This window comes from Mercurialis annua, linkage group LG3 (assembly GCF_937616625.2).
Source record: "Mercurialis annua linkage group LG3, ddMerAnnu1.2, whole genome shotgun sequence".
NCBI lineage: Eukaryota > Viridiplantae > Streptophyta > Magnoliopsida > Malpighiales > Euphorbiaceae > Mercurialis > Mercurialis annua.
In genome coordinates this window covers 310,272-329,411 of record NC_065572.1, presented here as the reverse complement: position 1 = coordinate 329,411, position 19,140 = coordinate 310,272, and the positions used below count along the sequence as shown (strand labels likewise).

General features: G+C 30.2%; 1 protein-coding gene across 1 annotated transcript; it reads right to left on the bottom strand.

Annotated features, from left to right (window-relative positions):
* Positions 1-6,361: 6,361 nt before the first annotated feature.
* Positions 6,362-9,139, bottom strand: LOC126675480 (indole-3-acetic acid-amido synthetase GH3.17-like). The gene is made up of 4 exons (XM_050370126.2): positions 8,560-9,139; positions 8,385-8,486; positions 7,406-8,271; positions 6,362-7,319 (listed from the first exon to the last, which is right to left on the bottom strand). Exons 1-4 carry the CDS (start codon positions 8,847-8,849, stop codon positions 6,739-6,741), a joined length of 1,839 nt encoding a protein of 612 aa, XP_050226083.1. The 5' UTR covers positions 8,850-9,139; the 3' UTR covers positions 6,362-6,738.
* Positions 9,140-19,140: the final 10,001 nt, after the last annotated feature.

Here is a 19,140-nt window from a genome sequence, read left to right as displayed (position 1 = left end):
GCACTCCAAGATTTTGTTTATCTATAATTTTTATTTTAATTTCATTAAATTAAATATAAACAGTTACATTTATAAAAAAATTAATAGCTTCACATACAACAGACAACACACTGCCTGATTCATAGATTTACTAATGAAAATAAAAATCAAATTATCAATTATTCGATAATGAAGTGTAGTCTTCGATCAAATTTTTCTATCACCCGCAAACTGATTTTTGATATCAAAAACAACAATCATGACATTTAATTCATTTGTTTATCTAGTTATTTTTTTTTAAAAAATTTATATCTTTATCTAGCTCTTATTCTTAATTTATTATAAATTTTAGGTTTTTTTTGGATGGAAAAGAAGAGTGCATAACGCTTCTCATCAATCACTCATGAGATTAAATTTAAATGTCGACCTAACTCGAGACCGTCAAACAAAAATTTACAAGTATAAGGGCATTAGTCAAATAAAAATAATTTGAAAAAGTGACCCGACAAACAAGAAATTAAAAAATATGGGTTTTTTTGCTATTTTTTGAGGTGAAATATTGTAATCATTTAACGACGGCTAAGTCACACCACACTCACAAATTTCGTTCATAAATGACACATTAAATAAAAATTAAATAATACATAAACTAATGAATAATAAATTTCGAAAAGATACCATATAAATAAAAATTAAACGTACATTGATCTTTTGATGGCTAAACTTTTCTTTATTGATTCGACCCATCGAAAGACTCCATTATTTTTAATTTTTATTTAATGAGTCTTTTACAGACGGAGGTTGATCACATGAATCAGTTATCGTTAAGTGATAAACAATTTCCGTGTTAAAAATGACAAAAGGCTCTTATAGTTTTTATTTTGTTTATCTGTTTCATTTTTAATTTTTTTTCAATCAGCTCATGTGCTTCTAATTTTTATTTACCTGGTCTTTTAAATTCGATGATGATGCTCATTTTGACAGTATATCGAGTTAGGTGGAAATTTTAAATTCGGCCCTACGCGGATTTCATTGGGTTAAAAAGTCCCAATTCATTATATATTCATGAGGAAATAGGACTTTTGTAGGTTCGACTCTAGCACGACTTTGTTCGATAAAGCAAATGATTCGTTCCGACAACTTCAGACCAATTAGCCGAGTTAATGAATGATAAGCTATTACTTTACGTAGTTTTTATAGCATTTATTCGTTAGTTTTTAGTATTTATGCGTAAAATAAGAGTTTATATAGTTAGGTTTCGTGTTTTGTAGTTTTTATGAATAAATATTAAATCTCATCATTTTTGGGGTATTTAATTATGATTGAAACAAGGTCAAATAGTAAAGTCAGAAGAATTCAGAAAACTAGAGCCAAACCCAAGTCCAACCGGTTCGAGTTGAATCGAACCGGTCGAAGAACAAAGACCAGCAGGTCAGCCGGCCTCCAGCCGGCCCACGACATCAGGCCGGCCAAGGGCCAGCTGAGACCTGGATACGCGCGAAAATGTGTTCGCATTGGAATAAGGCAACAAAATTCTGAAGTTATCACATCGGACTTTCCATAATCAGCAGAATATTACATTCACACTCAAGAGAGTGATCTTTCTTGACTTGCACACAAAGAAGTGAGCTTTGACAATAAGATTGAAGCTCATTAAGGGAAGAAGCTATGCTCTTTTTAAAATAAGACAAGTTAAAAATTGGTCCACTCAAGACGATTATGGAAGAATCTGATCATTACTCCACTTTCAAAGGAAAGAAGATATCCTCACCTTGATCATGATTCAAGTTTCATATGGAAGGATGACATCTTTAGCTTGAACTCCATTATAAGTGACTCTATAAATAGACCCCATTTGTGTAGAGCAAATATATACCACTTAGTGTAAACTTAGGCTTAGCCATCAAAAATACTCTTTTAGTATAGATTATTTCTATCTTTTATTTCTCATGTATTCAAAGTATAACTTATCCATTGTTATAATTCATATGTCAATGGGTAACTAAACCTTTAGTTTGAGGGTTGATATCAACGTTTATTTATATAATTGATTGACCTTGGATATTTTGGTGATTTATCGTGTTTCAGTTATTGAACTTAATGCTTGGATTAAATTGAGAAATTAATTCATGATCATGTTTAATTAGCTAATTGAGAAATTGTTAATTAAATAGATCTAAATAATCGGAAATTTAAAGGACAACGCCACGAGAGTGGGTTGGAATTTAAGTAATCTTGAGTTTGCTTCATAATCACAATTTAGTTGGTTAATTGGTTTTTAATAACACGAGAGTGAATTAATTATCGATTAATTAATAGGTGTTAAAATTTGGTGTTTATTAATATTCTTCATACTTTAATGTTTTTGTTCAATTCATTCATTATCCTATGTTTTAATTATTGACTTGAGATAGCTTAGTTAAAATAGATCAGTTAATCAACAACGTATGAATTAATAACACGAGAGTGAGTTAATTAATATGTGTTCTTAAGGGTTTGCTTAATAAATATCATTTAATCATTTGACTAGGTTCATTATAATATGAGAGTAGTAATTTGCTTATAAATTGGCTATTTGCGTATTTTTATCTCTAGTAATTCGAGAGATAGCTATAGGTACTTTAGACTAGTCTGAACTATAATTTGGCAATACAACTGAATTGTGATCATTTCGGTCTTTGAGGCTCGAGAGAGCGGAATTCTATGTTTTAGAATAGCCCGATTCTAGATAATCACCAATATATTAATTGTTCGTAATTTTATATTCTTATTCAGAATTATCAACCCTTAAACCCTTTACTTTTATTATTTCTAAAAGTTATCTTTTAAATCATTTTAATTTTATTGATTTTATTTACTCAATTTATTTATTACTTGATTATTTTTAATATTTTGGTCACAAAATCTCAAACCATTTTCGTAGATAACCGGTCAAAAGAATTCTCAAAATTAGTCGTTAAATCCATTGTCTCTGTGGGATCAATATCCATACTTTCGGATTATATTACTTGCACGATACCGTCACTTGCGGTTCGCTACCAACAATGTACTCTCCTTTTCTGTCTGAAATATGACTTAAAAACTCAAACTAAATAAATTAATGAAATAGATAAAAATAGAAGTTTAGAAAAGGATTTGATAAACACAATTGGCTTAACATATCCAAAGATTTTCGTACTTTTTATATTTATTTATTCTGTTTCTAGGCTTTTTTTTTTTATTTACTTGGTTCCTATTTTTCAAAAGCACTTTTATAAAGCCATCTATTTTTTTACTTAATTCTTGTATTTTTAAAAAATGATTTACTTGACTCTGTGAGTGCACCATACTATTAGAAATTTTTTGTAAAATTGTTTTCAAAAGTATAAGGATAAAGTAAAAAAATTATAAGAGACGAATTAAAAAGAAAAGAAAATTTAATCCTTTTATGTTGATTTTTTTTAATATATATATTTTTACAAACAAAAGATAATTGACGTGTTTTGAATTTAAAATTTTATTAAAGAGAAAAATCCTTCTTATTGGATGATTATGATACTTTCCAAAAATCAAAATTTATAATTAATATTAATGGAGAAACAATATTACCATTTTTATTTAATAAGATGTAATAACAAAATAGAGAGAGAATTTGACTTTTCACATATAAAAAGAAGAATCTATTCTTTATTTTAATTTTATGTTATAAAAATTTCATTGGATTAACAAGTCATAACTCAAATAATATAAGCGCCGGGCTATCTTTCTTAATTATTAGAAAAAGATTATTTAAAATAAGGGTAATGTTAAATAAATTCATAAACTATATATATTTTCTCAATTTAATCATGAACTTTAAATTGTCTCAATTGCATACATTAACTTTCATTTTTTTTCAATTTGATGCATATGATGACGTGTCACTCATTTATTCGTGTAATTTTGTTAAGGTGGACATCATTTTTGGCAGTCACATCATCATATTATGACTCTATGTATCGAATTGAGAAAAAAAATGAAAGTTCATGCATACAATTGAGACATTTTAAATTAAGTTCGTGATTAAATTGAGAAAACATGTATAGTTTATGTATTTTATAATATTACTCCTTTAAAATAAAATGCTTATTTGTTTACATACTGTATATATGCATGTATGTATATAATCATTTTCAACTAGCTAAATTATAATGGAGAGTTTCTCTCAAAGAAATAATAATAATAATGGAGAGGTGGATGTAGTACATTGACAATTATCCATACAAAAAGAAGGGCCAGTGCTGAACTTTGTTCTCATTGTTTGGGTTGAGTCAGTCCTTTGCATAATTCATTGCTGACTTAACAGAAACAGCATCAATGACCCACACCCTCTTTTTATTATGGTCCTTTCCTTTTCATTCTATAGTAAAATGCATGAACAAAGCCCCTTGGATGAAGGATGATTGTTATATTATATGTCTTCCATTTAATCTATTTTGCAAATTTTTTGTTTATGATCTGTTAACTAATTTCTTGTTAGTATTTGATTTGATATAGAACAAAGTTATAAACAATGTATTACAACCACTAGTATTTATAAGTTATAATTATTATTTTCGTCATTTGATGGAACAATATTACAGCCGACGTTCGTAACTCTTTGTTTTCGATTTTAGGCCATGTTCATGTAATGGAATAATATGAAATGGAATAATTATTATATAATAAATGGAATAGCTATTCTTTTCTTTTTTGGGAGGAGTATTTTATCCACAAAATTATAAAATAGAAATTCCATGGAATTACTATTCCATGATCAAAATGGAGAACAACTATTCAATACGGAATAGATATTTTATTCCGTACCTATTCCATGAACCAAACATGGTCTTAGGATATAAATCCTTTCATCTTCAGGAAGTGGAAGACCTCAAATTTTTTGGACCACACTTGTTACCATTTGGACTCATGAAGATCAATGGTCAATGTATTTTGATTTCGTAACAATAATAAAACTGTAAAAGGATTTAACAATTAGATTTAAAATTAAATGCAGTAAATATAAATAAATTGAAATGAAAATGGAGTTAGAAAGAAAGAATAAGATGGTTTAATTTGCGTGTTTTGTTAAAATAATAAGGAGCGGAGGCAACATACGAGTGCGTAGGTTAATAATATTGGACTTATTTAATTAATCCAATTATGGCACATGTGATTTATGGTTAATTCTAACAGTACGGGTCCAATGTGATGGTTGTTAGGCTTAAGGATTAGAATTAGAGTTTCAATCCCTTCATCTCTCCCTTATATAAAGTCACCTTAAAGTGAAAAGAAAAACACGTACAATACAAAAATTACAGCAGTTTTCTAATTATCAAGAAAACAAGAACGGTTAAAGGAAGAGAGGCGAGAAATTCGTTTATTGATCGAAGAAGAAGGTTTCCGCAATAAAGATTATCTTCGATCTATTCACTAAAGTTTGAAAGCATGGATCAAGTATGTAAATATATGGCTGAATTAAAATTGCGTTATAGATCTTGCAATTATTTGATTTAGGTTAAAGTATTTTGCTTACAAATAATTCATAGGTGTTGAACAAAGTGACCCGCGCACATTCACCACTCCCAGTCTGAAACATAATAATTTGTCAACTCTTTTCTATCAATCAATCAATCTTGAGAAATACACGACTATGACCATTGCATTATAATCTTACCTAATCGAGCTAGCAGCATTCATATTCTCGTTTAGGCTTAATCTGTACGTAGTACTATATTAAATCTAAACTTGACAATTGTTAGAAGAAGGTGTGTGGAGCCAGAGAAAGAATTGCAGTAGCAAGCAATGAATGGCGAGGGAGAAGAAGAGTGGTGATGGGCTGGCTAAGTAGGAGCTGGTGGTGGTTAAGGCCACATGTTCCCCATAAATGCAGGAGACACACCCTTATTGTTTCTACAGTTCTACTTGTCCCCTCCTATTCACCCATGTCCATGCTTTATGGATCTCCGCCTATCTTCCACCACTCGTGGCTGCGTCTTGGCCTCTGCCTGCTTTGCTTTTTTATACTTCACAGCCGTGTGTAATCGTGGCACACTTTGAATCACTGGGTAGCCGCTTGTAAATGAAAAAGCTACAATCAGGGGCGGACCTAAAAAGAGCGTATGGTGGGCAACTGCTCATTTTATAATTTTGAATTCCTAAAGAATTGAAAAATATGATTTTGTCACCTTACATTATATAGTTTGCTTACTTTAAAATTTATTTATTGTCAATTTTACTTATCTTATAAAATTTCAATTTAATTTTAAACAATTTATAAAATATTTTTGGGTCCGCCACTGGCTACAATAGTAACAGAAATTTTCTTGCGAAATAATTAATCTAGTGCACAGTGTTTGATAAGGATAGTGTTGGAAAATGATAGTGATAGTGCACTTTGAAGCCAAATCTGAATTTAATGGATATCTACATTGACCACTTTTAATCATTCAACACCCCTAGCTCTGTTTACATCACTTTCCTCGTGTGTCTCACTCTTGTATGTTGTAGTAGTACTATTTATTTGCTTTACAATCACTTAACCATTGATCAATTTTAATAATCTACATCCATTATATCATAAAAGCTTTTTCTTTCTGAGTAAGCAAACCAAAGTGTCATCTGAGCTGAACTACTGTAATTTTCAACAATTTAGAGATTCAGGACAAGACTAGACTAGACTACAAATCCTTAAATTAAAACGCAAAGAGCCAAAGCGACCCTTCATTTGCACTCGTTCATATTTACTAATTAAGTTATTGTTTATTCCATTTTAAACGGCTCCCAGGAAGGTGTTTTCTTGCTGAAATAATTTCCAATCACTCTTGAATCCAAAATCTGCAAGGCTTCCTCGGACTTGATGCACCTGGGTGTTTTATATTGATTTACGGATGATCCCTGAGACAGGCAAAAATCCATGAGTGCATCAAATGTTCCATGCTTCACTACCCTTATCTCTAATGCTCCTATCGACTTATCCTTCTTCCTGCACCTCCTGTAAACATAATCCAACCCCTCTTCTACTGTGAAGCAGCATTGCTCCATGAGATCCGGATCAAGCTCCAGGGGACCATTATTTCCTCTGGATTTAAGTTCCCAGAACAGTACATAATGACCTGGGATTGAAAACGTATCCGCAAAGCTAGTGTACTCTGTCAGAAGAAACCCCAGTGGCTCCAGCAGTAGCTTCGCTTGTGTCACTGCGTTTAACAGATCCTCTTCATTGGTTTTGTCTGTATCAATGCTTAAGACCACATTTCTCCGATGTACAAACCTGAACTGAGGAGCATTGTTGTAGAAACCTGTCACCATCAGAATGTCTCCAACTCTGTATCTGTATAGCCCTGAAAATCAAAACCAGAAACATTTACAGGTTACTGTTTGAACCAACATAAATCGGTCTGTTATGTAGTAGAAGCGTAAAACTCACCTGTAAAAGTAGTCACAACAAGCTCGTAGTATTGACCAACTTTCACATCCACAAGATCTACGGTGTCTGTTTTCTTCTTCTGTTTCTTCTTCTTATGTTCACCCTCCCCATGTATACAATTCTGATCAGAAACACCATTCAGATGTACTGCTTCTCCTGAATCTCTCTCCACAGGAAGGAATTCAAAGTAGGCCATATTGGGTAGCAGAGTGTAGGAGACATCGGAAGGATCGCTCAATGGCTTTAAATTGAATCCGAAGTAACATTCGGAAGATGCATACATTATTGAAACTAAAGGGAGGCCACCGCTGTAGAATTCAAGTGTGGATATATACTGAGCCATTGAACCGGTAACAATGACTTCAATAAACTTGGTTCTCGGCCAAAGCTTTTTGATTATCCCTTCCCAAGATTTGCTGCTGCATTCATTTTCTATCAAGCTGGCCAGTTCTGAATTGGGTTTCTTCAAGATTGACAATACAGCATTTCTGCAACTTTGGTCGTCAATCCATTCACTGATAGAAGCTGTTCTTATGTTGGAGCATAATTCCTGCCAGTGGTCTTCCAAGAATTTGATAGCTCGCAAGAAAGCAGATGCAAAAATTGCACCCACTCTAATAACTTCATCTCGCTGTACTAAACCACACAGTAACTGGCAGTACATGCTCTGCTTGTTATCAGGACATAAGATGGCCTCATCAGGACTTGTATAAACGTTGTATCGGTTAAAAGGTCGATTTCTGAAGTTATTGCTCTTGTAGTAGCTGGTTAAAACAGGTCTGGCCATCAAGCCTGAAGGGGTGCTAATTTCAGGTTTGATAAATAAAAAATACATTCCTTTTCCTTGGTCTAAGCCATCTATATACCTGGGGAAAAAACAAGTGTGATAGTACTATTACATTCATAATACATATGATTTGAAATGTAGTAGAACTTTGTAACAGAACTAAATTATGACTGATAAATAGAATAATCTTACTTGTTCATCAAAGGGACAAGAAGGTTGTAGAAGAATGTCTTCCTGTCCAAATCCTCAGCAGTTGAAGGCATCATTTTGGGCTGTCCTGCTGAAGTTCCAGAGCTGCATCATAAAGAGAAGATTAATGTTTTGAAACTGCAGGAGAAAGATTAAGAAAAGGATTTTAAGTAGATACCTTGTGAGAAGCTCAGTGATGGGATGAGCTGAAATGATATTTGAAGGGTCTCCATTGGCAATTCGCTCGATGAAAGGCCTGATATCTTCATAATTAACAACATCAACTTTCTCCTTGAAGTTAGCCTTATCAGAAAGGCCATTGAGGAAGCTGCTAAGGTATTCAGTTTTGGAATTGAGAGTTAGTATATGCTGCAAAACCTCTTCTTGTATTTGACATGCATTTGTCGTGAGGTCTTCCAAAAGCTTCAGACCGGCTTCGTTGTCATTAGGATCAAAGCTTGGGAACATCTTTGGCAAATATATCAAACACAAGATCAGAACTACGGAAATTGTATGTGAATGTTAATTTTTTTATCTCTCCGTCTCTGTGTATATATATGGTTCAGGTTAGAGGTTTTAAGTAGCTGAGGAACATGTTAAATGAGCCTTGAAAACTGATAAGAAGCTAGGCTGTTGGTAACGTATCCCACTCAAATGCTAATAAAAGAAACAAGAAATGTGAAAGAAAACTCACTGTTTTCAATGAATGGGAGGCCTCTCCTGTTTTTGCATTATATATAGAGAGTTAGAAAGCAAAATTAAGGATTGTGGGGAAGAGGGGAAATGATTAAATAAACAGATTCAGGACTGGAATTGCCAACATTACCACAAGTGAAGGAAATGTGATGGAAGCAGAGGCTGTAAAGGTCCTACACACGTGGCTTTGTCTGGTCATAAACTGTGATCAGATGCAACTCTTATTGGTCAAAACTACCACCAACTTACTAATTAATTAACGTCCTAATTCAGAATTCAATAACAGCATCAACTAGACTTATTATTGCTAAAGCCCTTTGGTCAAAAACTAATTAAACTATTCTTCAAATCATCACAGATGCCAATGTATTATTGTTAGTGAGATGACACTAAAACTGAATTCATCATGACATGAATGTTATACCAATTAATTATTAGTAGAGTTTAATTTGTTTTGAAAGCACTACACATGGATATGTGCATGAAAACAGCCGCTAGATTACACACCTCATGGCCTTGGTTAGGCCTTGGGTTGCCATTTTTTGGCTAAAAAAGTTGGGTCGGAAAACAAAATTAGGTTGACAGCTCGCATATTGTCTGCAGTGGCTTAACTATCCATGCATGATGTTTAAACATTTCCTTTTGTGGTAGTGCTACTCAAAATCTTCCAAACCAATGTCTCACTATTTCTTCCACATTATATAAATATACTTGCAATGGAAAAACATCTTAATTAGTCATATGGATAGGCACGGCAGTAGAGTGTATTCAGTTTTAGCTATCCTGGTCAAGTTTTGTACAATTAATGAAACTTGTTCAAATATGGTTTTCGTAACCCTTTAAAATGCACCAAATCTCAGAAATTGCCATTGTACGCACTTTATTTTTAACTCTAGCGTAAGGGTGTCAAAATTACGTAACTCTAATTTTAGTAATTATCCCTTGGCGGTATTCGAATCATATTTTTGATTATTGCACATTTAGAAGGATAAAAAAAGAGAAAGAGAATAAAAACAAAGACAGAAGGAAAAGAATGAGAAAGTGGTGAATCGTATCATATGTCATTTCAAATTTTGAAGGGTCCTACGTCTGCTATCTATCAACAAAAACTATTATGATTGGAGAGCCCACCCTAAAATATGTTATCGGGATCCAAACTCCATTTTTCATGTTTCATTTTTAATTTCTTGTATGCTAAGTCAATGGAAAAAAATGCATGCTTTTCTTTAATCTGCTCCATCCGGCTGTGAAAATCCTCCCTCCAGTTACAATAAATACCAAATATTTTCCTTTTCAATTCCAACCAAAGTCTTAAAAATTTACAATTTTATCCAAATTTTAAATGTTTGTAACAATTTTAATGAATTTATTCAAATCGTCAGTAAAATTTGTCCAATTTCACGCGGTTCCAACATTGTTGAAAAACTGCACCGATGCGACAAGATATAATGGAAAGAAAATTCAAATCATGCCGATTAGACACATGTTATTATATCGATTTGAGTGATTTGGCTAAATTCGCTTGGAACATTTGAAGTTAAGCTGTAAGTTTTGGTTAGAATGGTAAAAGAATTGATAATATTTGAATTTTCTGATTCATTAGACCTTGATTATATAATGCAGTATAAATTATATGCATGACGACGGGTGAGGAAAATTTGAGTGGAGGTAGTAAAGAAAGCAATGGAAAGAGCATAAATATGGGGATTTGCTAGATTTTGTGGAAGAAAAGGACAAAGTGGGAGGGGACACTGTTTCCCTTGAAATTGGCAGGGTCAGGGGAGGACCTAACCTAATTATTCATTAACTAACAATTTGTGTTGTTAATTTCAACTGTATCAGGGGAAATACAACATAAATATTAGGCTTAGGGACAAAAATTATTAAAAATTACTAAACTGTAAGCCTAAGACTTATCCTTATCATATGCCGCAAGCCAAGAAGATTATTTTTATGCGTCAATTAGTGGTTTGGCCTGCATCATTTCAATTTGACCAAACTCACCAGATCCGAGACTAACTACATTCATTATTTTTATAAAACTCTTCAACTTGATTTTATTGACTATGTCAAATTGTAATGGTTTTTAGATCCAATTCGTATAATTAAAGAAGACAACAAACACATTTGCTAGCTAGCTTTGCAAAAAGATTTAAAATAAAAGCCCCATCTCCTAATTTACCTCAAAATTTTAAAAAAATTCATGCTACAAATATAACACACATTACTAGAGTCGAGTACCCAATGAAGAACCCTAATTGATAATGAAGACATTAATGCATGGTTGGATTAATAATGTGAATATAAGCCGTATATATATATATTAATCTGCATGTGACATCATAAAAGTCACGTATGAGACAAAAGATATGGATATAAATATGATTTTGTTTTTAGTTGGAAAAGCAATAGAAAAGGGAGGAGGCACGTTATGTATTGATGGAGCCCAGAAGCAGCACATGAGCCTCTCAATTCTTTTTTCAAGGATAGGGGAGGGGGAGGCGATGCACATGCTTCTTCTTTAACTACCACTTATTCACTTCTAACAAAAGCCAGATTCATTTTTATATTTCGAATAAATATATACTTAGATTAGAACCAAAAGCTACCATATTTTATTATCAATAGTTATGTGAAATTTGCATGCATCAAGCCATACATAATAGTAATTATTAAAGGTGGCGGATTAAGTATGCATGCTCAGTTGCGTGGTGGTAACTGTGTTCCGGTGCATGAAGAGAAACACTGGAGGGAATTCTGTTGACAGTCGGTGAAGCATGAAATTTGTTGGGCATCGCCGAGATCAGCGGAGGAGCAATTATCCATGCACCCGGTCATCAAATCAGCGCACTGCTCCACACATTCTCCGACGTCCACCTGGCATTTCACCTGATCAATTATACCTCCCAGTGTTATCATCACCACAATCATCATGGCCACCGCACCCGAACTTACTGCTTTCTTCATCATCACGTTATTATGGACTGCTGCTTGTATAAATTCATAATGAATCCCTATTATTTATACTAACACAAGTTTAACTAACATATATGGTTTATTCAGACAATTTTCAGGATCAAATTCCGGATGCATGACTGTCCATTTATTCACTTATCCACAACTGATTATTTAGCATGTCAACAACATGATACAATTTCTTAACTTGTTCATGTTTCTAATCTCAGACAACATCTCCAACAAACTCTTTATTTACTTATTCATAAAAAAAACTCTCTATTTACTTTAAAATTTAAGCAAAACGATTTTTAATATCCATAATTTTGATCATTTTAATGAATATATATCTAAATTTAATTTAGACATTTTCATGTGCTAATTTTACAAATTAAAATAAATCTATTTGATTTTCAATTTAATTCTATTTTCAGACATATAATTCTCATTTTAAATCAATATAACCCTTTCTAAATTAAAATAAATAATCAATGGTGTAAAATAATTATTTATGGAATAATAAAATTATAAAATAAATTTCAAAAAAGATATAATTTTAAGTTTGGATAAAATTATTATATTTTATAAAATTGAGGAATCAATTCAAATTAAGTTTTAAAAATATATATAGTGAAATGATTAAAATGATGAATACATTTTTTGAACAATGATGGTTTAGGAGAGTGAAACCACTTTTTTTTAAATTTTAATTTTAATTTTAATGTAAGTACTATAATCTGGATACAGTTTTGTAAATGATGCGCCAATGGCCAATAATGATAGCCAGAAAAAAATCGTCCAACTTAAAATAAATGATTTTCTAAAAAATAATTTGATTTGTATTAAATGGAACTTTTTCAAAATTTTATAATTAATTTATAATCGTCCAACAAATAGTCTTCTTAAAGAGCTCACAGACTAAATTACAATTTCGTGCACCAAAATGCAAACATTCTTTTAAATCAGGATGAATTCATAATTTTATAATTAAATTGCAACGAGTTTTAAATAGCAAGATGTCAATTTTGAATTATTAATAGTACCAACGAAGTAGAATTTTAACTCGTTCTATGTGTAGTTTGAAGTTACCATGTCGTCCTTAGTATAGTAGTAAACCAGGTCAAAATTATAAAACTAGACCTCTGGGATCGATACATGTGCGTTCGCATATGTCCGTGTATTTGCACACAAGCCAAATCAACGACACTCCAGGCATACAACCAAAGGTCAAAAACTCTGTTTATCCACAATTTCACTTATACGAACGCACATCCAAACACATTGATACACAACTGTCAATTTCACAACTTCATAATTTATAATATAGACACTTCAGGATCAGCTAGTTCTTAATTTTCTAGAAAGTTTAGGATGTCTAATTTATTTTTTTATGAGAACATGAATTTATTAGAAGTTTCGAATACTTTAAAATTTTCAATTAATGTAGAAAGATCAAATTCACAAGTAAGCATTTATGCTCTCGGCGTCTATTTTCATCGGATATTCTTACAATTTTCCTCTATACTTTCATTCTAATTCCGATGGCTTCCAAATGACTTAAAAATCACGAAATATGCTCACATTGTTCCTGAGATGTTCTAACACAAAATAAGTACAAATAAGCTCAAAATCAAAAATGTATATAATATAAAAGTATTTTCTACTCCTATCGCTCTACGGTGGAAACTCTGATGCACAATTGCTTTTAATTTAAAGCAATTACTTTATGATTAATCATGTTTAGGTTAGACGATTCAATAATTTTAAATAAAAGTAATTTATTTAACAAGATTATATTTAATTAAAATACAGTTAATGGTTGTATAGTTTATTAAAAACATCAATTAATTAAAATCAATCACACCTAGACATTTAGATTCTTTTAATTAAAATTAACAATCAAACCCTAAAATTAATTTAAATGTAGGTATATATTATATTTTTATCTATCACCTATTTTGTATATAATTAATTTAGGATTAGTAAATAGTTAGTCTAAATTGACTAAATTCAATTACCATATATATTTAAAATCAATTGAAATGTAATTAGTCAGGTTGTATAGATATTTAAAATGGTAAAATTAAAAATTGATTCTTACATAGACATAATTAGCGTTTAATTAACATTCATAAAAGCAATCATAGACATACGGCGTGTGGTTAGAAAAATTATATTACTTTACAATTATATGTACAAGACATTTATCAATTTCAGTCACATGCAATTAACTAGATAACTAAAATAGATTAAGACAAGAGTAAAACATAAAAGTTTATATAAAAATTATAATATATTATTATCCGGACCTGAATCTGTAGTCAGTCACTGTTCAAATTTAGAAAATAAATTTCTGCAGGTCTTGTCGGAGTGAAAGTTACGGTAGTCAAAATTTTATGTTCAAGGCAGTTAAGTTCCCAGCAACCTAATTTGAATTCCTTTTCTTTGTGTATTTTTAATAAACATGACAGCTCAAAAATAGAATGGTTATAAAATGTAAAAAATATGCCAACTAAGCTATTTTAAATAGAGAAAATAACAAAACTATACAAAAAGAGGAAGAAAATAACAACAATATTAAATTTGTTGAAATATTACATGATCACCTTAAAAAATTGAAACTTTACATTTAATACTTTCCCAATGAGGATGCAACACATGGCACACACAAAAAAAAAGAATCAAAAAGGACAAGTGGAAGGTTGAGATTAAGTAGGTATGAAATGTAATGTTTTTTCGTTATTAGCTTTAAAAAGTAAAGAAAAAATTAGCATAGGTGTAAGATTTGAGAAGTCTTAGCATTTTTGTAAGAAAGACCCATTCTTGTAATTTTCTCTTTTAAATAAGTAAGAATGGATAGTGGAGAAAAGATAAAAAAGAGTTGGTACTTGACTAAAAAGTTACCGCATTTTTAATTATTGTGTAATTTTATTTTATTATAAAGAGTTTTAAAAAGAGAAAATTAGGATAAATACTTCATTTTTAAAAATAATTTGATTTCCTACCTCAATAAGGAAAAAATAAAGAAAATACCTCACTTTTTTATTGTTTTTATTTTTTTACTCTAACACATGTTTATATTATAATTATGCCTAACTTTTATTATTATTTTACTCTAACCATTTTTCTTTACTCTAAGTGACAACTGTCACTTTTTTCTTTTTTTCTCTCTCTTTCTTTTTTCTTCGTCTTCTTCTCCTTCTTTTCCTTCTTCTCTGTTTGTTTTCCACCATTTTTTTTCTTCTTCATTTCTTCTTTTCTTCTTCTTTTCTTTTCTATTTTTATTCTCCTTTTCTTCGCCGCTCCGCCGTCAATCCGCCGCCGCTCTGCCATCGTTCTACTGTCGCTCTCCGTTCGTTTCATATTTGATTTTAGAATTTTTTTTTTCTTAATTCGTGGTGATTAATACGATTTATGTTAGCTTTCAGATCTAAATAAATTACTCTTTGATTTTTTCAATTTATAATCTAAAAATCTGCATGAAAAGGATTTTATGATGAAAAAACGATTTTCTGCACAAAAAACGATGTTCTGCAAACAAAACAGCATCTGATTATCATCTGAGTATCACTGCATTATCATCACATTATCATAGCACTGCAGAAAAGATAATTTTTATATGGAAAAACATCCTCTGATTATCATATGAGTATCACTATATTATCATGTAATTATCATAACATTGCAGGAAAAAAAATTCTGTAGAAAATAATGTTTGATTATCATAATATTATCATATATTGTTATCATAACATTATCATATGATACTTACATGGAAAAGAAATTACAGAAATAGTGTCATATGACAATGTTTTATCATATGATAACGAGATGATAATATTTATGGTACATATATGATAACATCTATGGTAATGTATGATAAAATAGTGTTTGATTATCATGTCGTTATCATAACAGTGGAGTATGATAATTAGATAATAATGAATTATGATAAGGTTATGATAACTAGATGATAACGTACGTGAAAATAGAATAACAAAAAGATTCATGACACCGGTATGATAACCAGATGATAATAAAAGAATAAAGTTATGATAATAGTATGATAATATGATACATATATGTAAAAAAAATTACAGAAAAATTATGATAATGAGATGATAATGTAAAGATAATAGTATGATAATATGATACATGTACGAAAAAAAAATTACAAAAAATTATGATAACGAGATGATAATGTGAAGATAATAGTATGATATTATGATACATGTATGAAAAAAACAATTATAAAAAAATTATGATAATAAGATGATAAGGTGAAGATAATAGTATGATAATATGACCTTATTATACTTCATTATCATACTATTTTCTTCACATTATCATACTATTTTCTTCACAATAATACATTATCATCTCGGTATCATATGATTATATTATGATAACGACATGATAATACAGTGATAATAACATGATAATCAATATTTTTTTTAGTAGAAAATCATTCTTAATGCAGTGTTATGATAACAACATGGTAATACAATGATACTCATATGATAATCAGAGACTGTTTTTTTTATAAAAAATCTTTTTTTCTGCAGTGTTATGATAATCATATGATAATCAGATGCTGTTTTTTTGCAGAAAATCGTTTTTGTGCAGAAAATCGTTTTTTCATCATAATATCGTTTTTCATGCAGATTTTTAGATCTAAAATTAAAAAAAAATTCAAGAGCAATTTAATTATATCTGAATGTTAAAAAATCGCAATAATCACCATGAATCAAAGAAAAAATAAAATATGATTGAATAATGCAGTGACGGTGGAGCAATGAAGAAACGGCGGTGAAGCGATGAAGGTACGGCGAAAAAAGAAAAATGAAGAAGAAATAAAGAAGAAAAAAATTGACGAAGAAAAAAAGAAACACAGAAGAAGAAGAAGAAGAAGAAGAGAGAGAGAGGAGAGAGGAGAGAGAAAGAAAAAAAAGAGAAATGTAACAACATGACAACTGTCATATAAGGTATATAGAGTAAAAAATTAATAGAAAGTAGGTATAATTACAATATAAACATGCTTTAGAGTAAAAAAATAAAAGCATTAAAATTATGAGGTATTTTCTATATCTTTTCCTTATTGAGGTAGGAAATCAAATTATTTTAAAAAATAGAGTATTATCCTAATCTTCCCTTTTAAAAAATAGGGAGTACATTGTGGATATTCTAACGAGAGATTTAGGAATTTACCTAAAAAATAAAAATAATAGGACTTTATACCTCAATAAGGAAAAGTTAGTACAAATACCTCACTGTTTTAATATTTTTATGATTTTACTCTCCTTATTTGATTGTTTATAATTTTACTCTCACACATTGCACATGCTCTCTATCTCTCTCCACGTGGTCCCCCTTTCTTTTTCTCTCTCCACGTGGTCCTCCTTTTCTCTTTTTTTTTTCTTTTTTTCTCTCTCCACGTGGTCCCCCCTCCTCTCTCTCGCTCTCTTTTTCTCTCTCGTATGACGTGACATACCTTATTTATGCCCATTACAAATTATTCACAGGTTTAAACTTCCTTTTATTTATTTCTTTTTTGTGATTCATTTCTTTTTCTTTTTTCTTTTTTCTTCATTTATTAAATTAATAAAATTGCAGATTACACATTATTAAATAAATTAAAAATCATCTTTTTATTTATTTCAGTATCAAATATTTTTTAATTTAAAAATATATGCTAATATTTAAATATTTTATTATATTAATAGCATATTCAAAAACTATATGAACTAAATAAAAAATCACAGTATCACATTATCATATGATTTTCACAGCTTCATCTTAGCATGTAATTATCAGTTTCTGATATTGCATTGTCATCTTATTATCATGTCATTATTCAAAATCGTATATAACTGATCATTATATGATAATGTGATGATACTGCTGCATAATGTAAGACAAAATCACATTATCACTTTATCATATGATTATCACTGTATCACATTATCATATGATTATCACAGCTTCATCTTAGCATGTAATTATCAGTGTATCATATTGCATTGGCATCTTATTATCATGTCATTATCAGTACAATATGTAGCAAATTATTATATGATAATGTGATGATACTGCTGGATAATATTAGACAAAATCACAGTATCACATTATCATATGATTATCACAGTATTACATTATCATATGATTATCACAGTTTCACTTATCATGTGATTATCAATCTATCATATTGCATTGTCATCTTATTATCATGTCATTATTAGTACCGTATGTAGCAGATTATTATATGATAATATTATGATAACCTTATCATACTATTATAATAACGCTAGCATGATATTATCACAATGTTATCATAATATACTTTATTATAACAATATCATAAAATATTATCATGACGTACTTTATATATCATAACATTATCATACTATTATCATAACCTTATCAAAATATACTTTATCATAACAGTATCATAAAATATTATCATAATATTATCATGACGTACTTTGTCATAACTATATCGTAACCTTTTATCATAAAATTATCATACTATTATAATAACATTATCACAATATACTTTATCATAATAATATCAAAAAATATTATCATAACGTACTTTATCATAACTATATCATAGCCTTATCATATTATTATCATAATCGTATAATATTATGGTATTGATATGATAACGCTATGATACAGTTATGCTAACGTTAATGATACCGAAATGATAATCAAGCATTTTTCTTGACAGAAAATCGTTTTTCTCTGCAGTGTTATGATATTGATATGATAACGTCATAGTGATAACAATATGATAATCAGGCGCTGTTTTCTGCAGAAAATCGTTTTTTTTGCAGAAAATAATTTTTTTTCATCATAAAATCGTTTTTAATGCAGATTTTCAGATCTTAAACTAAAAAAATTTAAAAATAATTTTTTTAGATCTGAGAGTTAAAATAAATCGTAATAATCACCACGAGTTAAGAAAAAAATTGCTAAAATGTGTAAGAACGGCGGAGTGAAGACGAAACGAAGGCGGGACGAAGGCGGAGCAATGGCGGATCGTCGAAAGGAACGGCGGCCGCGTGATGAAGAAGAAAAAAATAAACGAAGAAGAAGAAGAAAATGG

Bases quoted from the DNA above. Each gene is read 5' to 3' on its own strand.
- LOC126675480 (XM_050370126.2), bottom strand. From the start codon at position 8,849: ATGTTCCCAAGCTTTGATCCTAATGACAACGAAGCCGGTCTGAAGCTT. The intron at 8,487-8,559 runs GTATCTACTTAA...TTTATGATGCAG, and splicing joins ATCACTGAGCTTCTCACAAG to CTCTGGAACTTCAGCAGGAC. The intron at 8,272-8,384 runs GTAAGATTATTC...TTTTTTCCCCAG, and splicing joins CTTGTCCCTTTGATGAACAA to GTATATAGATGGCTTAGACC.